Source organism: Somniosus microcephalus, unplaced genomic scaffold (genome assembly GCF_052327205.1).
Source record: "Somniosus microcephalus isolate GS21.2 unplaced genomic scaffold, FLI_Smic_1.0 unresolved_chr4, whole genome shotgun sequence".
Classification (NCBI taxonomy): Eukaryota; Metazoa; Chordata; class Chondrichthyes; order Squaliformes; family Somniosidae; genus Somniosus; species Somniosus microcephalus.
This window is the reverse complement of record NW_028225182.1, coordinates 18,146,145-18,173,424: the sequence shown is the minus strand read 5'-3', so window position 1 is coordinate 18,173,424 and position 27,280 is coordinate 18,146,145. Positions and strand designations below refer to the sequence as shown.

The window sequence follows — 27,280 nt, the reverse complement described above, 5'->3', positions numbered from 1 at the left end:
CAGTTTTGCAGCACCTAATTTAATCCCTTTCACTAAATTAGAGAACAAAAAGAGCTGTAAAACTGACCAACCAATCACCTATGTGTTCTCCGGTGACTTCACTCTTTGTTGTTTTTGAGTTGGATCTTTGCACTGCCGCTGCTTTAATGCAGCTCCACTCGTGGGCCACACTTCTTGACATAGGGAAAATACGAAGCGATTAGGAGAAAAGTCAAATAAATAATTAAGAAAACAAAGAGGGACTATGAAATTAAATTACCAAGAAAAGTAAAATAAAATAGTAAAGTACTCTACAGGCACATACAGAAAAATGGAAATTCGGGTGAGTATACTGCCAATAAGGGATGGAGAGGATAAAATGACAGGCAGCGATGGTGAAATGGCAGAAAAATTAAATAATGTCTTTGCTTCTGTGTTTATGGTGCAGACAGTTCAGCTGAAATGGCATCAGAAGATGATACTAGAACTGATATAACAGCACTTAAAATAAATAAAATAGAAATATTCAATGAAATAATCAAACTCAAAGTGGTTAAAACCCCTGGTCTGGTCGGATTACATCCGCACATTTTAAAATAATCTAGGAAAGACAGAGGATCAGAGGGACCTTGGTGTGCATGTACATAGATCCCTGAAGGCAGCAGAACGGTGGATAAGGTGGTTACAAAGGCATATGGGATACTTGCCTTCATTAGCCGAGGCATAGAATATAAGAGCAGGGAGGCTATGATGGAGCTGTACAAAACGCTGGTAAGGCCACAGCTGGAGTACTGTGTGCAGCTCTGGTCGCCACACTATAGGAAGGATGTGATTGCGTTGGAGAGGGTGCAGAGGAGATTTACCAGGATGTTACCTGGGCTGGAACGCTTCAGCTATGAAGAAAGACTGGACAGGCTGGGGTTGTTTTCCTTTGAGCAGAGAAGGCTGAGGGGGGACCTGATTGAGGTGTACAAAATTATGAGGGGCATAGATAGGGTGGATAGAAAGGAACTTTTCCCCTTAGTAGAGGGGTCAATAACAAGGGGGCATAGATTCAAGGTAAGGGGCAGAAGGTTTAGAGGGGATTTGAGGAAATTTTTTTTCACCCAGAGCGTGGTTGGAATCTGGAACTCACTGCCTGAAAGGGTGGTAGAGGCAGGAACCCTCACAACATTCAAGAAACATTTGGATGAGCACTTGAAATGCCATAGCATACAAGGCTACGGACCAAATGCTAGAAAATGGGATTAGATTAGATAGGGCTTGATGGCCGGTGCGGATGCGATGGGCCGAAGGGCCTCTTTCTGTGCTGTATAACTCTATGAGTCTATGACTCTGATAACAGAGGCATGACTACACATATTTAATAAATCGTTGTAAAAAGATGTAGTGCCAAAGGATTGTTGGATAGCTAATGCAAAACTATATTCAAGAAGGGAGATAGAACATTTCCAGGGAACTATAGATCAGTAATGGGCAGTGGCATCTGCGACAGGTAGATTGGTGTGGATGAGGCCAAGTAGGTTTTTCCCTCATGCTTATTCTCTTGCCACCTGCCTCTCTGCCACAAGCCCAGTCTATCAGCTACATCTTTCAACACTCACTCGGCAAGGAGGGTCAGTAGTGTTGTTACCGAGCCACTCTTGGTGATGGACATTGAAGTCCCCCACCCAGAGTACGTTCAGTGCCCTTGCAGCACCCAGTGCTTCTTCCAAGGTGAAAATGTATTGCCTGAATGAGGAAAATTGTTCGTAATCAGCAGGAGGTTTCGTTTCCCATGTTTGACCTGCTGCCAAGAGACTTCATGGGCTCCGGATTCATTGTTGTGTTCTCCCAGGACCACTCCTTCCTCACTGTATAACACTGTACCACAACCTCTAGTTGTTTTGCCCTGCCCGTGGGACAGGACATACCCAGGGACGGGGATGGAGGAGTCTGAGTTGTTGGGTAATTTATGATACAGTAAATTTGACTAGACTTTGGGATAACATTCTCAATTTTGGCGCACGTCTGTAGATTTTAGTGAATAAGACAGTGTTTGAATGAATTGGGTGTGCCTTTGTCGTATCCTAATCCGGTGCCCTGGTCGAATTTATCATTATTATACATTTTCGGAGTGATTTGACACAACTGAATGTGTTGCTAAGACATTTCAATGGACAGATAAGAATCAACCACATTGCTTTGGGCCTGGAGTCACATATAGGCCCGACTGTGTAAAGAAGTCAGATTTCCTTCTACTAAATGGAATTAGTAACCCAGATGAGTTTTTATGATGCCATTACTGATACCAGCCTTTAAATTCCAGATTTATTTAATTAACTGAAATTAAATTCCCCGTGAATGGCTTTGAACTCGTGTCTCTGTAACATTATTCCAGGCCTCTATTCCAGTAACATAGCTGCTATTCTACCGTACCCCCAATTGCTGTCTAATCGAATTCAATCTTTTGAGGAGCTCTCTAAAAATTTAGACAAACTCGTGTCTATGAATGTTACCGATATGTATTTCCAGAAGACATTCAATTAGTTTCCACACAAAAGGTTATTGGCAACAATAAGTGGCACGAATTTGGAGGCATGTTTTTGACTTGGGTTGGAAGATGCTTGCAAGATAGAGGTCAGATTTGGTGGATAATATGAATGTAGTCAGACTGGCAGAATGCAACGAGTGGTGTTCCCCCGTGATCTGTTCTGGTGCGTCAACTTTTCACCATTTTTATTAAAGACTTGTATAAACGAATAGAGAGTTGTACATTAAAGTTTGCAGGTGACACTAAAATGAGAGGGACAGTAAGTAGTGCAGATTGAAGCAGGAAATTGCAAAGCGGTAGAAGCATGTTAACTGGGAGGTGAATTGTACTGCGGGCAACTCTGAGATCATCCCATTATTTCTCCCATTATCAACCCCTTTTTCACTGCACCATCGTCCACTTTGTCATTTAATCACCCCTGCCTTTCTCTGGCTCAGTACTTGCATATAAATTGGTAAACCTCTAACTTATTCCAGCCCTCCTATAATAGATCAGATCTGCTGAGTGTTTCCAGTTTTTTCTGTTTTATTTCAGTTACACATTTATCTATCGCCCTCTGATGGTGTCCCTCTGCATTACTCAATGTCCCAATTTATCTTCCTCTGCTGGCCACTCACTTTTTCACCACCTATACGCAGTAATAATGTCTGTCTGCCTTCCTCAGCTAATGTACCTCTGTATCGCACATTGCTCTCATTTCTATCTCCCTCTGCTGGTGTCTCCTTGTATTGCTCACTCTGCAAATTTGCCCATCTCTGTAATTATCACGTTATCTTTTATTATCTCATTGACTTCACAGAATCACAGAATCACAGAAACCTCACAGTGCAGATAGAGGCCATTTCGGCCCATCGAGCCTGCACCGACACATATCCCACCCGATCCCCGTAACCCCTACACCAACACATATCCCACCCTATCCCCGTAACCCCACATATTTAATCCCCCTAACACTAAGGGTCAATTTTTATCATAGCCAATCAACCTAACCCACACATCTTTGGACTGTGGGAGGAAACCAGAGCACCCGGAGGAAACCCACGCAAACACGGGGAGAATGTGCAAACTCCACACAGACAGTCGCCCGAGGCCGGATTCTAACCCGGGTCCCTGGCGCTGTGAGGCAACAGTGCTAACCACTATGCCAACAAAGAACATTACCCAGACGTGTCAGTGTTTCCTTGTCCTCGAACTTTTATTAGAGATAAAGGATGTATGATAATATTCTGCAATACATTGACATAAGAGTAATAAGGATATATGACAATATCCTATATAAAACCAACATTAGCAATCTATCTCTATCAGTTCTCGATCAATTAGTCGATAAAGCACCCAAACATGAAGCGAGGTAACCACAATGATGGAGAGCTTTGGAAACCATAGGCCTAAGGTACATTTTTCACCCAAGCATGCTGCACACACCACATGCCTTGCCTCAAATTACGCATATATTCTATTCCAATATTCGGCTAGAACTTCGGGGTCCCACGGGTGTGTACACGCTGGGTACTCACGCGTAGGCCCACCGAAGTTCCAGTTTCGTGCATGAACTGCGCATGCGCGGGAACCCGGAGCATCCGTTCCCTTAAAGGAAGGGGTTCACAGGTCGAACGCTTGCGCCGGAGAGGCAGCGCGTACGCCTGGAACTTCCATTTTTTTTGCAGGTTTCTCTGGGACGGTAAGTCTCCAGGCGCTACGCTTTTAAAAAGCAGTCGCAAGGCCTGCTTTTAACAAGGTAAGTGGTGAATTAAGTAAAATTAAAACTTTTTTCAACAGGTTTAGAATTTAGAAATACTTTAAAGAAAGTTAAGTTAATTTTTAGCCCCGTTAGAAACTGTAATTAATATATTCAAAAATTTTAATTATTGTTTAAAATATTTATTTTATGTAATTTAGTTATTTTAAAAATGTGAGTTTTTAAAAATTTATTTGAAGTTTTAGTGATGTTTTGTGGCTGAATTGTCAAATCTATGAATGAGATTCCCTGTTACCATTGGCTTTCCATGGCCCACGTAATCCCAGGGGACGCTTCGAACTAACTGCGCCGCTGGGATACGCAAGTTCTGCGTGCCAGCAGTTGGAGGAGGCCCAGGATCGGAATCCCACGCGGGCCCACAGCTCAACGGCCGGCACGCTAGGTAAATGCAGGTCGGGGGCTTACACCCGCGGGAAGCCCCCGAACTGACTTTCTGTGCCAATTAGATTAATGAACTGGGAACACACGCTATCACCTCTGGGCTGAGCTCAGTAGTTTTTATTATTTGATTAATTAAATTTTTAGGGTAACCGAATATTTCACTGCGCTATTGAAATGCTCTCTGAATTTGGTCTGAGTCTCCACATAAATAAATGTGTTTGTGCAGCTACTTAAATTCTGAAGTATATAACCGACATTTGGCAATGTATGTAAAGAGGCATTGTAATTTGAGAGATTATTTTTTTATCATAATATAATAGAAGAAATCTGTAAAATGTGCCAGCCACAAAAGTATGAAGCTGCCGGATATTGTGAAGAGTAGAATCACAGACTTTTTTCTGTTTGCCATCTCTGGGTCATTGCTATTGGCTCCCTTGCTCTGTCCCCTCAGTCCCTTACTGTCTAGACTGGCCACTAAAATGTGTCTGATGGTCAGAGTATTGAGCAACAAGATTGAAGGGAATGGGAGCAGTGGGGTTAAAACAAGTCAAATCCCACCCATCCGGGTGCAATAAAATAACTTGGTCTTATATAACAACCCATCGGTACATCGTCGATTATCTCCTCAGGTTCAACCATAAAGAAGAAGGGAAAGTTTTTCAAACAGAGCAGAATGCAGGTTGTTGCTATAACCAGAGCCGCGGTTCTCTCGGTGCAATATCTTGTGTTCAGGTTCTGGTAACAAATGGCGACAATGTGATCAAAGGAGAAAGTGACTGTTAACCAGACTGAACAGTTTATAGCTGCAACACACAGGACTTCAATAACACCACACACAGGAGTGATCTCCAGGAAAGATCCTGGGAAATTTTAATATGTGAATCGCCACAGTATGACTTCAATGATAATGACCAGTAGATCCGCCATTGCCATGGACACCAGGTAGCGAGTGATGCAGGTGGAGAGCCCACACTTTCCACGGGACAAGATCACAATCACCACTAAATTAACTGTAAGAAAGAAAAGGGAAAAGCTAAGAGGCATTACTGATTAAAGTCAATGGACCATTACCACAACTGAGCCCGGACAGTAAGTATTTTAGCGGGGGAATTTGCCAGTGGTCTCACCGAGCTCTCACCTGTCTGTGGCAGCAGGGTCACTGCACAGGGATCAAGAACTGGGACCTGGGAATATTTCCTTCCCAGTTCAGAGTTCGTGAAGCTCCCTGTTCCATCTCCAAACCCTGCCTAGTGGGATTGACAGAACTTTGTATGAAATTAAAAGCTTTGCAGCTGCATCCATGGATGACAATTTGATTTGTTACTTGTGAGAGCAAGGGCTTACAAGTCAAGTGTAAAATTAACAACGGCTTGGTCATTGGGTGAGCAAAAGACAAGTGAATAGAGCACAATATTGGAGATGGAAGCTCCAGCGGGAAAGGCGAGTGATAGATACTAACCAGTACATCAAATTGGTGCTCACAGAATGTGCCAGCGGGAGACGATGGAGGGGAACTGGTCAGACAAAGATCTCAGAAAGTGTAATGCCATCCGCTGTGACTTTGGTGGGAGCACGGGTTTACTGGACATTGGACCAGAGGAGGGGGGTTGGGCGGTCTGCCACTGACATTGGCAGAAATCTAAATGGACAACCGGGATCGGAGCAGCTTCCTCAGATGGAAAGAAGTCACAGCTGTATCTGGGATGGAAGGGGCAGAATAAACTAATGGATGAAGCTTCAGAACCAGGAGAAGGGAAAACAGATCTGTAAGGCTTGGAAATTAACGCTTTCAATTATTAACGTGATAAATTAATCAAACATTAGCATTATCAGTCATTCACAGTCATCAGTTGATTGATTCAAAATTTTTCTTCAAATGGGGTGTGTATTGAGATGAACAACTAATTACAATTCAAGCGGTGAATATAAAAATATCCCATCTGTACCATGGATTGGATAGACAACCCAGAAATTGGAAAGTCCGCACTTTCCACGGGACAGGATCACAATCGCCATCAAAGCTACTGTGAGCAGGAAAGGAAAATAAAGAGTGATATCACTAACCAGGCTGAGAAATGGTCTATCATTTTAACAGATGTACACGGGCTGTGTATTTATTTATTTAGTTTACCCCCTTGGCTGCTGCCTCTGCTTCCGAAGGGGAAGCTTATGCTGGGGGTTTAATTATGTTTGGCGGTGGCCCCACGATCCCTCACTCTACAGCTTAGTCTTCACATGTGATCATTGAAATGAAGTTGTCTCCGCTGATCCGACACTGGGCGGTTCGCAGGACAGGACGTCACCAACTATGAAAGCAAAAGGTGAAAAGACGAGTTATTTCAGGGAGTGCAGATTAGGAGACGAAATCTGGATTTAATCATAACACAGAAATTTAAAACTAATGACTTGAGCCACACAATGCCAGACAGTTTGATTGTAGAAAGTATAATGGAAACACGAGCCTGGTATCGCATTGCTGCACCACCTATAAGTAATTCAAAAGTTAATTCATGTTAACTTGCAGTCATTCGTGTACAAGGACACCCAGGTCCCTCTGAACAACAACATTTCCCAATCTCTCACCTTTAAAAAATACTCCTCTTTTCTATTATTCCTACCAAAGTGGATAACTTCACATTTCTCCACATTATATTCCAATCGGCCATGATCTTGCCCGCTCATTTAGCTTTTCTACACAGGACTACATGCATGCTATATAGTGGAGAGGAGCAATATGCTATAGACACAGTGAAGTGATCCCACAAGATTGTTTTGTTCAACAACTAATGGAGGCCTTGCAACTAACGACATTCTTGCTGAAAGAAAATCCTAACTCGAACAGCATTCATTTTACTTTTAATGTTAATCCCTCCGACAGGTACCAGTTTATTTAACTCTATCCTGATTATTTCGAAGTCGGTTTCTCTATGGAGGATGTGTCAGTGTCTTGATGAGTTGAAAAGTTGTCTCACTCTCCGGAGCCACGTTAACAATTTGATGTCGTGCTGTTGTCGATAACTGAGCACGTCTGAGATCGGTTTTTCAATGCAAATTGACGATGCATTTACTCATGCTAGTTGCTTCACATGTAACAACTCACATCTGCACACACACACCAGTATCCCAATATGATGCCACATGTGAATTTGATACAAGCCATCCTGGTGCTTTCAGCTGATCTGATAAAAAGGTCAGTGGCCCCGATGTCTTGGTTAGTGGCTAGGCTATCAAATGCAGTTTTCTTATTGTTCATAGGCAACGGAAGAAAAAAATCTCCAAGAGAAAGTTATCAATTTACTATTCTTAACTACACTTTCCTGACTTTCTCTAGCATGTGCATTAATATCATATTGATCTCTTTTGGTGAATTGTGCTCAGGTGGTTTATTCCAATTCATCTGATGACTTTAGAAAAAATCCGAATTGGTTGTGCAATTTCCTGTTTCTATCTTATATCCACAATTAATTCCTCTCATTTAATTTTACACAGCAATTATCATTTCATCTAATTCAGGAGCCCGGGAGGAACATTACTGTCCAATACAATATTATCATAGATCAAAATTTGATCCAAATACTTGCAGATTTTTTTTTGTTTACATTTTAACTAATCGATCCTGTTCTTGGACTTCCCCACCATGTGCCTCAGCCTATTGCATAATTTCACAATGCTCCCAAATCCATGGAAAAGTATTGTTGGACAGACAGGCCTTTACAAAATTTAATTTTATTTCCCCCAGAAAACTTTCTTCATTTGTGGACAGGAGCCACCTAGACTGCACTCCTCTATCTTCCTTTAATGAACATTTGATTATCCCCATTAACCTCAGGGAATCTTTCTGATCTTGAATGCTTGAAACTGCAACTCATATCAATTTGTCTTATCAATTCCAATTTCAGAAACAAATGATGCCCAGGCTTGGTGGTTTTGCATTAGAGACAGAAGTGCTTGCAATTACTTTGGAGTTAACCTCCATATCGCCCCCGCTCAGTACCTCGAGCATAACAAATAACCCTAAATGGGTTCCGGCTGAGTGTTGGAAAGGCAAGGCCTCGAGCCCAAATCGTCCAAATCGTGGCATTTGATGCAGCTAAGGACCTAAATTCTTAAAAATGGTGGATCTCTTCCTATGGTCCCTGGTCCCCTGTTTATAATAAAAGAGAGAGAGATTTCATTGTGGTTCTGCTTAAGAGCCCAAGTGGTTAATTTATCAAATCATAATTTCCTTCTGTCACTGTGGGGAAATATCCACTTATATTAAGAAAATTTAATTTAATAATGACCAGTATGTAAATTCACATTCAGCAGTACAAAACCTTTTGCTTGATGAATTAAAAACACAGCTTTCAGCGGAAATGGTTGCCTCCTCTGTAGGTTTATTAGAAGGTGGAGCGAAACAATGTCAGATGCCATTGCAACACTTCTCGTAAATTTTTGAAAACTTTCCCAATCGAAGAAGAACCAAACGCCATCTTATTTCTTTCTCAGTCTTTGTACCTTTTAAAACTTGTACAACATTTCCTGATACAATTACATTCAAATATAAATTTGAGCTTCTCGATTGTAAGATTCAGGATCACAGGCTCACACAGATTACCCAACAGGGTTTTAGAAGTTGCAAGGCTTTTATTAAAGAGCTACAGTTTCAAAGCATAATGAGATATTACATATGGTTTAAGCTGAGTATAATAGACATACAACCCGTGACAGTAGAAAGCGATCTACGACTTCCTGAAGCAGAATGCCACGACCGGACGGATGGTTGGTTGAAGGTCTGGTAAGGCAGCTTAGAGGTCTTGGGTCAGCAAGTCTCTGCAGTCAGTAACAGCAGTCGCCTCTGTTGATTCGTCCCTCTGGCCATCGCAGATGAGCCAGCAGTGATTTCCACCTCGAAGAAGCCTTCACCCCTCGCTGACTGATCCCCACTCTCAGCCCTCTAAACTTATAGTTATATTCGGTGGGCTGTGATCTATCTATTGTCAATCATCTATCATCCAAATGTGCTGCGGGAAAACATTTCTCACTGCCCCTTTCTGCCTGGCTGACGAGGCCTTTCTCTTATCTCTCTGAGGAATGTTTTGTTAAGTTTCTTCAAGGGCATTTTATGGCTTCGTGGCTCCCTGTTGTCCAGCTGGTGTTATCGTCCCTGTTTCCTTGCATTTTACGACTCCCTTATCACTTCTATTTGTCTTTTGATGCTTGATATTCGACCTTGCTGGCATTTATGATATCTTTTCCCGCTTGCCTGTTGCCAGTCTCTGTTCTAACAATTAAAACTCATCTTTGAATCTAACAGCTATTTCCAATTTTCAAAACGTGAGCCATGAAAGCACAAACACCGTACCAAATTTTTATCCATGCTTTGAATTAAAAATCAATGAAAAACAATAGAAATCATTAGCAACACCACTACTACCTTTAAACATTTTGTGAAACAATTCTGTAGTTCAATCCAACTGTAGAATATCTTCAGATCTTCATCATACTGCTCAATAGCAGTAGCATTCCCCTTTTTATTGAATTATGTGAAGTCTCCGGCTGGAACTAGAGACTTTCTCACAATTTACAACAACCAGAATTTCATGGTGGCCGCAATAAGAGTCTGGTTTACACAATTTAAAAAGTTAGTTAACCTCAATAATTCCAATTTAATTCAGGCCAATATTTTATTAACTAATCCTTCATTATCTCCACCACTGTGCACTGTGGCTGCAGTGCGCACCATCTACAAGGTGCACTGTAGCAACTCAGCAAGGCTTCTTCGGCAGCACCTCATACACCCCTGACCAATCCTGCCAAAAAGGACAAGTGTAGCGGGAACATGGGAACACAATCAGCTCCAAGTTCCCCTCCAAGTCACATACCGTTCTGACTTGTTAATATATCGCCATTCCTTCATCGTCGCTGGGTCAAAATCCTGGAACTCCCTCCCTAACAGCACTGTGGAAGCACCTTCCCCACACGGACTGCAGCTGTTCAAGAAGGCGGCTCACCGCCACCTTCTCAAGAGCAATTAGGGATGGGCAATAAATACTGGCCTTGCCAGCGATGCGCACATCCCAGGAAGGAAAAAAACACAATAAAGAACAGATGAAATAAAACAAATAACTCGTCCTTACAGTACATAACGTCATGTTAACTTTTCTTTGTTCAGGTGTCTTTTGAAAGGAGTGTAAAATATTGAATATAACTTAAGAAAATTATTTCTTTGAAGTGAAACAAAATCTTTAACACTCTTACAAAAAAAGGAAAAAGAAGGCAGAGCTTCCCACAGCGTGTGGGCTCCGAAGCTTTCACACAGGCTTTTTAAGGACATATAGGTTGAAAACAAAAGAATTCCTGCAACTTGTGACAGTAGAAAAGGGACCGAATCCATTCCCTTTTCTCCTTCTTTATTCCATCATAAATTAATTTTTTTTTTCATTCAGCCCAATTTACAATTTCTGATGTTTGCTACTTAACCCCATTTGGAAATGGAGTCAATTATAACCAAGATGTACTGGTTACCCTTCTGAGTCCTTTGAAACGTGCACATGTAATCAATCCAATAATTCCTCTCACCCTTCTGGTACTAACTAGAGGTGTCAGCCCAATGGACAACCTCTTTAGAAGTGACTGCGGGACAACCCATTTTCCCTGATATCCTGTACTGTAAAATTGTCATTTCTGTTAAAGGCACGTTTGGGCCATGTGCCCCCACCGTTTATGGCCACCTGGAATGATTTAATCCAAGCGTCCTCAGCCTTCAACCTGCACCCCTGCATAATCTAAAGTTGTATTCCAATTTGTACATTATTCATCTGTACATGCAAGGATGTGGGTGGTTCCCACACTTCTCGGGCATACTTGAACTTCTTGGCCAGCCAGTCATGCCTTGCCATTCTCACTGGCCCAGGCTGCGATTTTCGAATGGGATCTGACTTTGACCACCACTACGGGCTGTTGCTTCTCTCAGCCTCTGCCAGAATCCAGTGGATCATTCCTGTCAGAGGCAATGTCTTGTCATCCGCAGATGTAAACCTTTGGGGTGGCAGAGCAGTCAATCACAACAGAAGCCTCGGACTTGTGTTTTGTAAACGTTCAGATTGATTTAAAACGAGATCATGCAATTATAATTCAAACTGCATAAAGCAACACCAATATGGTTTCAGACTTTAATCCAATTAAAATTGTTTGGAAGTGTTCAAATTGATTTTCTACCAGACACCATCACAACCGTAACATCAAGGCTAAAGTTCATCTTTCATAGAACAAACTCTTTGATACCTTTCACAGTAGCACAAGTAAATTTTATTCAAAATAAATCCAATCCGCTCCGTTAACTTAACAATGTAATTCAAAGCTTTGCCCCATTCTGGGTGCACAATCTTAAATTCAAATTAATATATTCAATCAACTATATTCACACTTTCATGCAACTTAGAAATATTGATCCCTGCAATGGGTTGTGAACTCAAGGTGCCAAAAGTTATATGTTATTCCCTGGTCGCGAGTTCAAGAAACATTTACACCCTCTCAGAAACGTTATCCTTTTTAGCATAAAAACAGAACATGTTGAAAACAATTATCATATTTCTTTCTCACAGAATCATAGAATGTTTGCAGCACAGAAGGAGGCCATTCGGCCCATCGAGCCCGCGCTGGTTCTCTGCGAGAGCAGAAACCAGTTTTCAGAAATCTAAGCCACTGTGAAAACATTGTGACTCCAAAGTGATTCCAGCCCACAGACCTGCTGTGCTCCCTTAACAAATTGAATGCTACTCACACATGTGTGTGTTCTTTATCCTGTATCTTGCAGCACGGTCCGGTGTCTACCACCCCCGGTTTTCAAAAAGCTATAAATTCTGGCACGTGTTCACCAGATGTTATTAAAGGAACTTGCGTTGTACACTTGAGCAGTAACACAGTCAATCAGTCGTTACAATCACTTTATTTTTACTTCAGCTTATGAAGCAATTCACAAGCTGAGTGTTATCAACAGACAGCAGATTGAACGTAAGCATACATTCTCCTTCTACTAACTCGGAAAGGAATAATGCTCCCCCTGATACACTGCTTTTACTTAGAAAGCTGGATTGGTCCCTGATTGATGCCTTTGATTACGCATTGCCTTATATGGTATTCCCTTGCTGAATTATGAGTAAACTTCAGTACCTACTAATCCGCACTGATGATATTCATCTGTTCGACACTCGTTAGCTACTTTTCCGATGTTGCAACCTTCGTCAACTTTGAACACACTAGCTGACAACATTATTTTCATCTTGTTGCTAGTCTGACCTTAACCTCTCTCTCTCTCTTCATCTTATGTATCAAGAGACAGCACCAGACATGGCAGGATAGTCCTTGATCAAACATAAATGGATGTGTCGCTATGATCTAGTAGAAACTAATACACTGGCATGTGGGTTTGCTTGGAATAAGGAAACCCCAAATTGTACTATGGCTGTTACAAGGTGGCACACAACACAAAATATGCAGAACTATGCCTCACTACACCGCCACCTTTTATTCGTATGATCCCCTCAGCTGCCGCGTCACTGACTCATATTTTTGAGTTAAACCTACCAAGGTATCCAAGATCATGGGGTCCTCACACCAGTGATCAAGCATAATGTTACTAACAGCACAGTGCAGGATGATATACTCTCAGCCACTGACAAATTGCTGGTTCGATATGGATATACAATTTCCCCCGAGACTTTAAATAACAGATATTATGAAGCGAACCAAAATCTCAGTAAAATTCTTACACTAGCTAGATCAGAAAAATCGAAATTTGGCAAGGGAGATTGAGGGGCTAGGAAGAGAAGCATGGTGGGATTATTTAAATAGCATCTCGATTTACCATTGGTTCAGAATGATTGTGCAGCTCTCAGTTATTTTTCAATGGTGTATATTGTTGTTGGTGATTATCGTGCGCATTGCGTAAACAAGCGTTTCCAAAATTAAAGAGGAAAACGGGGAGCTGTATCCATAGAGGGCTCTCCCAAGTGTGGAGCACAGGAGAGCTCACGGATGATTAATGACAAAGGACCGCTAGGGCAATATATCTATGCTATGTGTGATAGGTAAATGCAATATTAACATACTACAGACTCAAGCTGATCTTAGGCACGACCAGAAGAGAGTTGAAGGATGAGTTGAACATTTGAGCTGGTGTGGTCCCACTCAGGTTCAAAAGAAGGGATTGTTAAGAGTGGTTCAAGAATATCGTTTAAAGCTAACATAATTGAGTAATCCCATCTCGCAAGGCTCCAACAATCCTTGGACGAGCGAAGCTTTTGGTAGGGCAGAGTGTTGTCTCTGTGTGTGAAAGGACAGTTTGTAAGCTGAAGGACAGAGAATGCTGAGGTTTAAGAATTATTGTCACACCCAAAGACAAGAGATGAGCTGTACCGAGATAAGGGGCATGGTTGCGAAGAGATCCACGTACCTAAAATCTCTAAGACATTGGAAACTGCTTGGCAGTAGGCTTGGTGGCATCATGCAAGGTCGTAAAAAATGTGCTCAGACACCGGGGCCTTCCGCATCCTGAGAGAGACAAACTGTTTGTATAACCGAGATAAAGGATAAGTAATCACTGTACGCTTTACGGCTCATCTGAAATTGTTTAAAAGAGTGTCAACTTGGGGCGGGATTTTTAATGACTACAAAATACGGGCAGAGATGCGTATGTGCAGACCAAGGCAGCGGAATAGTACAACGATATCGCACACTCCCTCCAAAAGTTAGAACCTTCAGGATGTTCGGAAGTCCATCGCCGAGAAGATCGATATTGACCACCTTGAGTCCTAGAAACCAGGTTGTAATACTTGGTTATCATTTACTTGTTGTAATTTAATATAACCTGAAGATAGTTAATTATTACACTGCTAAGAGTCAATATACATTAATGCTTGTTGTTCACTTAAAACTCGGGCCTAATGGTGTTGCAGGACTAACAACCATTTGTTGCTGCAGTAACTATGGAAAGAAATTCGCCAACAAAGCGCATCTTGGTTGACGGTTACTATGTGTGAAATAGCACTGAAAAATCAGTCTGAATTGGCACGTTAACAGTTGGATCTGAGTAGCAATGACTTAATTCCCTGGTACCCCCAGTTGCACAGGACGAGGTGGCTGAGTGGTTAAGGCGATGGACTGCTAATCCATTGTGCTTTGCACGCGTGGGTTCGTAATCCCATCCTTGTCGGCAACTGCTTTGTTGGTCCCAATTAAATCATATATTTCCAAGTCACAATGTATTCAGTCTGTTATTATTGGCTCTAAAAGCTTCCAGACCACCAACGATAGGCTCACTGATCTGCAGTTGCCAGGCTTTATCAATATCCTCTTTTTTGAACAGAGGTGTAACATTTTCAATCCTCCAGTACTCTGGTACTGCTACCATATATAAGGAGCATAGGAAGGTGGTGGCCAGAGTCTCCGCTATAGAAACATAGACGATAGGAGCAGGAGTAGGCCATTCGGCCCCTCGAGCCTGCTCCGCCATTCAATGAGATCATGGCTGATCATCCAAACTCAGTACCCTGTCCCTGCCTTCTCCCCATATCCCTTTATCTCTTTAGCCTTAAGAAATATATCTAACTCCTTCTTGAATATATTTAACGAACTGGCCTCAACTGCCTTCTGTGGTAGAGAATTCCTTAGGTCCCCACGCTCTGGGTGAAGAGATTCCTCCTCATCTCTGTCCTAAGTGGTTTACCTCTTATCTTTAGACTGTGGCCCCTGGTTCTGGACTCCACCGACCATCGGGAACATCATTCCTGCTTCTAGTCTGTCTATTCCTGTTAGAATTTATAAGTTTCAATGAAATCCCCTCTCATTCTTCTAAACTCCAGTGAGCATAAGCCCAATCGACCCAATCTCTCCTCATATGTCATTCCTGCCTTCCCTGGCATCAGTCGGATGAATCTTCGCTGCACTCCCTCCATGGCTTTCCTCAGATAAGGCGACCAAAACTGCACACAATACTCAAGGTGTCTCACCAAGGCCCTGTACAACTGCAGCAAGACATCCTTGTTCCTGTACTCGAATCCTCTTGCTATGAAGGCCAACATACCATTTGCCTTCTTAACCGCCTGCTGCACCTGCATGCTTACATTCCGTGACTGGTGCACAAGGACACCCAGGTCTCATTGCACTTCCCCTTTTATCTCCAATCTTAGGATGCACCCCAACAGGACTGCGTGACTTTTCTACTTTGAGCGCTGCCAACATTTTAACAACCTCCCCTTATATATTTTATCCTATCTAATTTCACTTCACCCAACCTTTTCTTCATTCCACGATTAATAGACCTCCTTTACTTTCCTCCATCCATTTCGTTGTCACTTTCCTTCTACATTGTCTAAACTAACATTCACTTTCATGTATTTATGCAGTTAAGTTTGCTCTGCTTCGACCACTTTTCCTAGAGGGCACATAACCTTTTCCGCACCAATGTACATTTGTGCCTTGAACCATTTCAACCTTCCCGACGCACTGAAAAAGCAGGGCAGGTCTTTGTAAGGGCAGCTGCCCAAGTCTTCACTAAATTTTCGTGAGGAATCATGAAATACATGGGATGCTAATTGATCTACTCCCATCGTTTTGAATCCGAATCCTTGCATGAATTGAAGTGTCTCTTCAGTACCTCCAGAAATCCAGGGTTGTTTTTGAGGAAAGGGATGATGAGAGAATATTTGAAAGGGAGGAGGACAGTACCTGAGGAGAGAGAACCGTTAACATTATCAGCTAAGATGGGGTCCAGGAAGGGAAGTTGGATGGGCAGCATTTTAGTGGGAATAAGATGGAGGGAGCAGAAGTGGGTCTCATGGACATGATGAGCTTGGAAAGGCGATAGAGAGAAAACAGGGAATTACAGACTGGTAAGCCTAACATCAGTAGTGGGGACAATGCTAGAGTCCATTATAAAATATGTGATAGCAGAGCACTTTGAAAACATTGACCGGATAGGACAAATTCAACATGGATTTACAAAAGGTAAATCGTGCTTGACTAATCTACTGGAATATTTTGAGGTTGTAACTTGTAAAATAGATAAGGGAGAACCAGTGGATGTGGTGTATTTGGACTTTCAAAAGGCTTTTGATAAGGCCCCGCATAAGAGATTAGCGTGTAAAATTAAGGCACATGGGATTGGGGGCAAGGTATTGACTTGGATAGAGAACTGGTTGGCAGACAGAAAGCAAAGAGTTGCAATAATCTTCTCTTTTTCTGAGTGGCAGGCATTGGCTAGTGGGGTACCGCAGGGATTGGATCTTGGACCCCAGCTATTCACAATGTATATTAATGATCTGGACGAGGGAACTAGATGTAATATCTCCAAATTTGCAGACAACACAAAGCTGGGTGGGCGCATGTGCTGTGAGGAGGATGCCGAGAAACTCCAGTATGATTTGGACAGGTTGGGTGATTGGGCAGAAGCATGGTAGATGCAATATAACGTGGATAAATGCGAGGTTATCCACTTTGGTGCCAAAAATAAGAAGGCAGATTATTATCTGAATGGCAATAGATTGGGCGAAGGGGAAGTGCAACCAGACCAGGGCGTCCTTGTGCACCAGTCGCTGAAGGTAAGCATGCAGGTGCAGCAGGTGGTTAAGAAGGCAAATGGTATGTTGGCCTTCGTAGCGAGAGGTTTTCAGTACAGGAACAAGGATGTCTTGCTGCAGTTGTACAGGGCCTTGGTAAGACCACATCTTGAGTATTGTGTGCTGTTTTGTTCGCCTTATCTGAGGAAGGATGTTCTTGCCATGGAAGGAGTGCAGCGAAGATTCACCAGGCTGATCGAAATCAGTCCAGGAGATCACATGAAGCATATGCTTTATATAAACACACTTACCTTCTATATGATGCCATCTCTGCCCCACTCAAGAACCGGCCAAGCTCTCTTTGTGAGGCATGTGGAGAGTCAGCACTGAACACACCAGCCGACAATGTATTCCAGAGACTCACTGCTCTCTGGGAAAAGAAGTTCCGCCTTAGATTTGTTTGGGAAAATAATCAAAAATGCTAATGCGATGCTGGCCTTTTTATCTAGAGGATTAGAATACAAGGGGCTAGAAGTTATGCTGCAGCTATACAAAGCCCTGGTTAGACCGCACCTGGAGTACTGAGATCAGCTCTGGGCAATACACCTTCAGAAGGTTATATTGGCCTTGCAGGGAGTGCAGTGTAAAATTACCAGAATTTACTCGGAATTCAAGGGTTGAGTTACAAGGAGCGATGACACAAATTAGGGTGTTAATCCTTAGAATTTAGAAGGCTAAGGGGTGATCTGATCGAAGTTTTCAAGACATTAAGGGGAACAGATCGGGTCGATAGAGAGTAACTATTTCCACTTGTTGGGTATTCTGGGACTAGGCGTCATAGACTGAAAATTAGAGCCAAGCCTTTGAGGAGAGAAATTAGGAAACACTTCTACACACAAAGGGCGTTAGAAGATTGGAACTGTCTTCTGCAAAAGGCAAATGGTGGTAGATCAATTGTTAATTTTAAGTCGAAGATTAATAGCTTTCTGTTAACCAAAAGTGTAAAGGATATGGGACAAAGGTGGGTATATGGAGTCAGTTCACGGATCAGCCATGATCGCATTGAATTGCAGAACAGGCAATGGGGAATGAATGGCCTCTTCCTGTTCCTATGTTCCTATCGGATTACTTCGTGTTCTGCAGATTTTAACGGACACTATGAATATTTAATGAAGCACATCTCAGTAGTTGGCTTCTGTGCAGGAAAGATCATGAAAGGATAATGGAGATGCCGAAAATGAAGCTTTATGATGGGAGCACTAATACCACAAGAAATATGCAGGACTCTCGTGGAGCAATCAGTCAGAGCGTGAGATTTCTATGTCCTAAGTACAGACTCGGAAATGCTGAATTCATGGGCCGTAATTTGCTACCCCCCACCCCGGGTGCGTACGAGCTGTGTACGCACCCGTAGGGGTAGCGCAAGTTCCTGGTTTGGGCATGCGGAGCGCATACGTGAAAACCCAGAATTTCGATCTGTCAAGACTTCTCTTGACAGATGATCCACAGCTCCAGGAAACAGGCCTCCGCGGGCGGACAGTTGCGCTATTTGACAAACTTCCACATGCTGAATGCCTGTGGAAATCTGACGCCTGGTGAAAGCAGGCATAAGGCCTACTTTTACCTGCTAAGTGTTTAAAAAATTTAGAATAGTAACATTTCATCACTCATTTATACTTGAAAAACTCTGTCCAATGCGGTAAATTTCTTTTTAGTCCTGGTAAAACATAGACATTTTTCTTTTCAAACAATGGGCCAGAAATTCGTGTCACAGGCTTCCCGGAGGTGCAAGCCCCCGACCTGCGCTTACCTAGCACGCCGGCAGTTGTGCTGTGGGCCCTCGTTGGGATTCCAATCCTGGACCTCCTCCAACTGCCGGCGCGCAGTGCTTGCGTATCCCAGGGGCGCAGTTAGTTCAAAGCATCCCCTGGGATCACGTGGGCCATGGATAACCAATCGTAGCAGTGAATCACTATTCATAGATTTGACAGGAAGATCTGTGAAATCTATGAAATAGAGATCGGTCCCAAAACATAACTAAAAGTTCAAATAATTTTTTTTTTAAATCACATTTTAAAAAAAACTATAAACTACATAAAATAACTATTTTAAACAATAATTTAAATTTTTGAAAAAATTAATTACAGCTTTTAACGGGGCTAAAATTAAACTTACCTTTCTTTAAAATATTTAGAAATAATAAACTTGGGGAAAAAAGTTTTAGTTTTAATTAATTCACCGCTTACCTTGTTAAAAGTAGGCCTTGTGATTGCTTTTTATAAGCGTAGCTCCTGGAAACTCACCCTCCCGGAGAAACCTGTAAAAAAAGCGGAAGTTCCAGGCGTATGCACTGCCTCTGCTGCACACGCGTTCGACCTGTGAACCCCTTCTTTCAGGGGAATGGAAGTTCCGGTTTCCCGCGCATGCGCAGTGCATGCATGAAACCGACACTTTCGCTTGAGTATCCAGCGCATACTCACCCGTGGGGACCCGAATTTCTGGCCCAAAGTATTTTTGTATAAAATATTTAATTAAACAGCATTTCAATTAATTTTAAATATGTAATTTGTAAAAATTAATTTCATTTGCTCGTGTACTTTTTAAGTGATTCCCCATTCATACTTACAGGGACTCCGTTTGTACAGAACTCCCAAAAGTGTGAATGGGGAGTCCTTTCTGTTATTAGTTGGGCCAGCCCACGTGATCTTGTGGGCGGTTGCGGACCGCATGCGCCCCTGATATACGTGGGGCTCTGCCCACGTGTACCAATGTGAGGCCCAGGAGCACGAGTCTCCGTAACTCCCGGAGCAACAGGTAAATTTGTAGATTTTTTGCGGGATGGAGACATCCGCCCGAGGGAAGCCTCCGACCGGAAAATTTTGGGCCTGTGACTTTGAGCCTCACATAGAAAATGCAACCTTTTTCTGAACGTAAACATTTCGGCCGATAGTTTTACTATATCTTGGTCGGATACAGCACAGAAGGATGCCAGTCGGCCCGTAGTGCGTGTTTCTGCTCTGTGGTAGAGTTATCCAATTAATACCACTCCCCTGCTATGTTGCCATAACCCTGTATGAATTTGCCCTTCAAGTCTTTACCCAATTCAATTTGAAAGTTATTTATTGAACGTTCTTCCACCAGTCCATCAGGCAGTGCATTCCGGTTTATAACAACTCGCTACATAAAAAAGGCATAATTCTGCCTGTTGCCTCTGGTTGTTTTGCCAGTTACCTTGAATTTCTGTCCTCTGGTTAGCGGCCCCTTTGCCACTGGAAATAATTTATCCTTATTTACTCTATCAAAACCATGATTTTGAACAATGTATCAAATCTCCTCTAAACTTTGTCTATTCGAACAAGATCAACCCCAGCTTCCCTAGTCTCTCCACATAACTGAAGTCTGTCATCCCTGGTAACATTTCCAGTAAATTACTTCTGCACCCTCTCTAAGCCTTTGATATCCTTCCTGAAGTGTGTGTCCAGAAGTGAACATAATACTCCAGCTGAGGCCTAACCAATGTTCTATACAGTTTTAGCATAACTTCCTTGCTTATGTACTCTATTCCTCTATTATTAGCCCAAAGCTCCCATATGTTTTTAGCAGCCTTCGCAACTTGTCCTGCCACCTTCAAAGATTTGTGTACATACACTCCCAGGTATTCCTGTTCCTGCACCCTCTTTAAAATTTTACCATTTGCTTTATATTTCATATTATTATTCTCCCTACCAATATATATAAATTCAAACTTCTCTGCGTTAACTTTCATCTGCCAAGTCTCTGCCCATGTCATCAGTCTGTCTATGTCCCCCTGAAGTCTGGTTCTATCCTGCTCATTGTTTACTGCCTGTCCGAGCTCCGCGCCATCTGAAAATGGTAAATTATGCCCTGTATATTCAAGTTGAGGTCATTAATACATATCGAAAGGAGCAGTATCCCTAAAAGCAACTCCTGCGGGATACCACTGTATACTTCCCTCCAGCCTGTAAATAACTGCTCGCTACTACTCTCTGCTTTCTGTTCCTTAGCCAATTTCGTATTCCTGAAGCCACTGTCCGTTTTATCCAAATGGCTTCAATTTTACTCACAGGTTTATTATGTGGTACAATTGCATTACACTGATCAACCCTTTCTGTTCATTCATAAAGAGCTCAATAAAATTAGTGGAACCTGGTTTAACTTTATCAAACCCTTGCATTTATTAATGCATAATTTTTTAAATGCCAACTATTTTTGTTCTGGATTGTCGCTAAAAGTTTCCCCTCTGCTGACGTTTGGTTGACTGGCCCCATGTTGCCGGGTTTATCCCTTTCCTCTTTTTTGAACAGAGTTGTAAATTTTGAAATCCTCCAGTCCTCTAGCAATTATTTAATGAGGATTGGAAGTTTGTGGCAAGAGCCTCCACTATTTCCAACCTTACTGCCCTCAGCAGACAGGGGTCTATCCTATCCGGATCAGTTGACTTTTCTACTTTAAGTGCTGCCAACCTGGAAATTTCCACCTCTTTATCTGCGTTGCCTACATTACAACAGTGAGTACATTTTTTAAAAAGTACTTCATTGGCTGTAAAGCACTTTGGGATGTCTGCCGTTCGTGAAATTCGCTACAGAAATCCAAGGCCTAGAAATTGACTAAAGCCCTGTTTGGGGCGCCAGCCTCGCCACTGCGCTAAACGTAGCGCCCCAGAAGCATTCGCGGCCACCAGCTGGAAATTCAGTTGGAACACCCAAAGGGAAGCGCGGTGCTACTGGAGGCGCCCCGCATCCCTCTTGGGGTGCCGCAACTGAATATCGTTGCACAACGTGCCGCAGCGCCACACTCTGTGGCACATCATGCTATGGTACTGCAGGCCTTCCTCCCCTTCTTAAAGGGGAGGGGCCTTGTTCAGCGCGATCTGGGGCCCAGCTGGGCCCCCGAGGATCGGGAGTGCCGACAAAAGAGCCCGGCACCGAGGAGAAGTGCCGGGCTCTTGGAATGTAGCTGGCACTCCACGGGGGTGGGGTGGTCAGGAGGCCGGGAACGGGAGTGCAGAGAGGTGCTGGCAGGCGGCCAACAGCAAAAGTGGCCGCCCCGCACCTCTCGTTTAATTTGCGCCTCTACCGCCGCAGGTAGGCCCCCCTGAACCGGTCGCACATAGCATCTGGCAGTAAATCAGGGGCCGCTTCCAAATATTGTGGCCGGGGCGTCAGCGGGGCGCTGCGCACACCGATGACATCATCGGTAGCGGCGCAGCACTAACGGCTAGCGCCACCACTAGCATCCCGCTGAATTTAGTGGGATGCGTGGCCAGTGGCTTGCGACCCAATTAGCGCCCTCTTAAGGCACTAACGGGTGGTGAAGCCAACTGAATTTCTAGGCCCAAGTCTTTATTTTTTCTTTCCTTTTGTGCTATCGCCTCCTATACTGTGACGTTGGCAGAGACCTCTTCTTTATGAAGATGGATGAAAAATACACATTTAGTACCTTAGCCATGACCCCTGCCTCTATTGCAAGATTTCAACAAAAGCAACAACAACATTTATTTATATAGCGCCTCTAACGTAGTAAAAAATCGCAGTAAGAAATCGAGGCATTGCTTAACCGGAAACCAATATAGGTCAGCTGGTTCAGGGGTGATGGGTGAACGCTGCACAGGAGTATTATAAGACAAATAAATTGACACCATGTCACAAAATGAAAAATTAGGGCAGGTGACCAAAAGAGGTAGGTTTTACAGAGCGTCTTAAAGGAGGAAAGACAGATAGAGAGGCGGAGAGGTGCTGGCAGGCAATTCCAGAGCTTAGGGCCCAGGCAACAGAAGACACGACTAACAATGGTTGAGCGATTATTAGCAGGGATCCTCAAGAGGGCAGAATTAGAGGATCGCAGATATATCAGGGGGTTGTGGGGCTGAAGGAGATTACAGAGATAGGGAAGGGCAAGGCCATGGAGGGATTTGAAAAGATGGATGAGAATTTTGAAATCGATGCATTGCTTAACGGGGAGTCAATGTATGTCAGCGAGCACAGGGTTGATGGCTGAATGGGACTTGATGCGGGTTAGGACATGTGAGTTTTGGATCATCCCAAGTTTACATAGGGTTGACTGTGGGAGGCCAGCCAGGAGTGCATTGGAATAGTAAAGCCTAGAGTTCACAAAGGCATGGGTGAGGGATTCAGCAGTAGATGAGCTGAGGCAAGGGCAGAGACAGATGATGGGCCAGAAATTCGCGGCCAGAAGCGTGAGTACGGTCGGGGTACTCACGCATCTGGCCGTTGGAAATGCCGGCGTTCAGCAGGAACAGCGCATGCGGGGAACGCCGGCATTTCCAGACCCGAGGTCTATTCACAGCGCGTGCGACTGCACAGGCAGCGCTTGTGCAATGAACTTTGTGGATTTCAATGATGGATTCAGTGAGGGTAAGTCCTTAGCAGTTACACTTGAAAAAAGCAGGTGTAAAGTTGTTCATTGGCTGCGGAGGAAGATATATTTTATCGTGGAGCTTCTGAAATGCAATATTTTTGTTTGGGAAAGGGAGGGAAGTTATTTTAAGAAATTTTAAGTAAGTTTTAAAGTTTAAATTTTTTTTTTTTAAAGGGTTTTCAGAACGGTAGGTAGAAGGAGCAATTATGGCTGTGTGAATGGAATGTGAGAATGAGTTATGTATGTATGTCCACATATATTCCTTTACGTATATGTATGTATGTTTTATATTCCTTTACTAATGTGTATGAATGTATGTTTTTAATTATGATTTTCCAATAAGTTAGTTTCTCTGAAAGTCATAATTAAATAATACATTCATACACATAAGTAAAGGAATATATACATAACACGCAAAGGAATATATACAGACATACATACTTTCCGAAGCTCCACGATAATAAATATCTTCCTCCGCAGCCTCTGGAGCAACTGTACCCATGCTTTTTTCATGTGTAAGTTGTAATGACTTGACCTCACTGAAAGCATTAATGAAAGCAGCGAATTATACTGCGCACACGCTGCCTGTGCAGTCGCACGCGTTCTGCCTCTGAACCCCTTCGTTCAGAGGACAGGAAATGCCGGTTTTCCCCACATGCACTGTGCATGCTGAAAACCGGCATTTCATCCGGCCAGATGCGTAAGTGCCCCGACCGTACTCGCGCATTTGGAAGGGAATTACTGGGCCAACATTTTACATGTCAATAAAATGAAAAATTTAACAATTGCACGACTTGCCCCCTCGCATCTGCGACTGAGGGTCCAAGGAGGTGCATTGCGCAAGAGGTCATCATCGTACGTATCCTCACACTGTTCCCTTTGGGGAACTGTATGAAGTGGTGGAAGGATTTATGGCCGTGATTAACGCTCATTCTGTGACCGTAACCATCTTTGAACCAGCCATTAGGGTGGTTAGTCCTATGGCGGGAGGGTTTTACGGGCTCCCACAACCCATCTGAGGGTGGGGGGGCCACCAACACCCACGGACGCAAGTATCCCGCTGAATGTCCACCCAGAATTTAAGGTTGGAGCTCCGACTCCACTTGCCGGGACTGTCTGGAGTGGGGTTCAAAACCCTACTCCTTCTGGCCCAGCGGCGGGGATGCTTACTGCTACGCAAAAGGCCCACTCCGCACAAAAGGTGACACCCATACGTTTCCTGCGCCTTTTCCCTCCCCGTGACTGGAGCCCTATGCTGCCATTTCACGTTGCTAATCAGATTGGGCCTTTGTCATAGCGGTAGGATCCCCGCCGCTGGGCCAGATCAGGGTAGGGTTTCGAACCCCGCTCCAGACAGTCCCGGCAAGTGGAGTCGGAGCTCCGGCTCTAAATTCTGGGTTGACATCCAGTGGGATATTTGCGTCCATGGGTGTGGGTGGCCCCCCCTCCTTGCATAGCTTGTGGGAGCCCGTAAAACCCTCCTGCCATAGGACTAACCGCCCTAATGGCTGGTTCAAAGATGGTTACGGTCACGGAATGAGCATTAATCATGGCCATAAATCCTTCCACCACTTCATACAGTTCCCCAAAGGGAACAGTGTGAAGACACGTATGACGACGACATTGCTAAATAAATAAATGGAATTAAAAAAATTATTTTAGGGCTTTTAAAAGTCTTTAAATTGCTTTAATTCTCTTTAAAACTACTTCAGATTACTCAAAATAATGTAAACATTTAAAAAAGTTTATAAAAGTTACCAAAATCTTCAAAAAACTTCCAAAAACCTATTTAAACTGCTGCTTTGCATGTAAAAATGCTTAGCAGCTTGACAGAAACATTGGGGGCGTGTCCAGTGAAACTGATACCTCAAGGGGCGTGTCTCACTTGCACTGCACGCTCCTGGCTTCGCGCTGGTTGCACTCCTGGGTGGCGTGACGTCATACGCTGCCCGGGATTTTTCTTTTTCAAACATCAAGTCCAGGCGTCCCTGGAGTTGATCGGCAGTAGTGCGGGGTAAGTGCATATACGGGGCTTGCACGTGCGGCAAGCCCCGTTCACCAATTTCTGGCCTGATGTAACGGAGGTGGAAATAAGCGGTCATGGTTAAGCTGCGTATATATGGTTGGAAGCTTATTTCCGGGTCAAATATGACTCCAAGGGCCAAATATGACGTCTACGTTTGGGTCCGTAATCCACTGGCGTCCATTTTGACTGCCCTTTTACTTTTTATATATTTATATTTTTATAAAATATTATTGAGTTCCCTTTAATGATTACACGCTAATCTATTCTCATACAGTCTCTTGGCCCCTCTTATTTCGCCTTTAGTTCTCTTCTGTAGTTTCTGCCATTAGTGGGAGACGTGTGGATGTGTGTGAGCTACACCTGGATCAGATCAGCTCAGTAAAGTGAGACTAGCAGGCAACTCAGTTACGGCTCAGGCCGGGACTGGCGGCTCTCCGTCACCAACGGCTCCAATGGAGAGCTTTCGCCTCTCATACTCTGAGCACCCCAGCAGCAGTCGGTATGGATCTCCGGATGTACTCCCTCCGCTCGTTCTGTCACTGCTGGCATATCGGTAGCGCGTCTGATTCCAAATGACGTGTGCCTGATTCATCAATGACCTTCCCTCCATCATAAGCGCAGAAATGGGGATGTTCACTGATGATGGAAAAGTGTTAAGTTCCATTCTCATCTCCTCAGGTAATGAAGCAGTCTATGCCCGCCTGCAAAACCTGGACAATATTCAAGCTTGGGATGATAAGTCTGGCAAGCAACATTCACGCCACACAAGTGCCAGGCAATGAATTTCTCCAATAGATAGCTTCTAATTCCAACCCCTTGACATTCAACGGCTTAACTATCGGCGAATCCCACAACACCAATAGCCTGGGGGTCATTATTGACCAGAAACTTAACTGGACAAGACACATATATAATGTGGCAACAAGAGCAGGTCAGAGGCTGGGTATTCTGCGACGAGTGTCTCACCTCCTGACTCCACAAAGCCATTCAAACATTTACAAGGCACAAGTCAGTAGTTTGATGGAATACTGTCCACTTGCCTGGATGAGTGCAGCTCCAATAACACTGAAGACTCTCGACACCATCCAGGACAAAGCAGCCCGCTTGATTGGCACCCCATCCACCACCTTAAACATTCACTCCCTCCACCATTGGCGTATCGTGTCTGCAGCATGTTACATCTACAACATTCAGGCAACCTACAGCCAGTGATGCTTATACAATCGGTTAGCTCAGTTGGTTAGCGTGTGCTAAAATGCCAAAATTCCCCTTATGTGCCTTCAGAAGTTTACTTCCTTATTTTATGATTACTCATCAGTTTTAAAATCCAAACTTTACAAACAAACTCACAATATTTGGCATGCGGAATTTTAATTTTAAATAACCATCATTGCAATGTGTGGTACATCTTTGCCCCTGGGGTGGAGAAACATTATTATTTTTCTTTCCTCCTTGCCATCTTTCTGTGTCTCCATATTTTTCCAACAGTCTATTTCTCCCTTTTTCTTTGCCTTTTCCATCTTTTTTCCAGGTAAGTTTACTGACACACGTTGCAGTCTGTGTCGCTCACTATCTAACAGTGTGAGGCAATCAGTTTTATTGCCGGTCTATTATCTCTATGTCGGTTTGCTGATAATCATTTAGCCCCTTTAATGGACACGAGC

At 43.4% G+C, this 27,280-nt stretch overlaps 1 protein-coding gene across 5 annotated transcripts in view; it reads right to left on the bottom strand.

Annotated features, from left to right (window-relative positions):
* Window positions 1-3,699: 3,699 nt before the first annotated feature.
* The window catches only part of LOC147089987 (CD209 antigen-like protein C), a 91,577-nt gene continuing 67,996 nt past the window's right edge, over window positions 3,700-27,280 (bottom strand). For 2 of the 5 annotated variants that reach the window (XR_015075306.1, XR_015075307.1), the window contains exon 6: window positions 8,922-11,672. Coding sequence is in view for 1 of the 5 variants with exons in the window: in XM_085977200.1 (XP_085833326.1) it covers window positions 6,952-6,958 (7 nt within the window). In the remaining 4 variants the exon portion in view is untranslated. Of the gene's footprint in view, window positions 6,959-8,921; window positions 11,673-27,280 lie in introns of those variants that run through there. The other 3 variants (XM_085977197.1, XM_085977199.1, XM_085977200.1) reach the window with 2 other exon arrangements.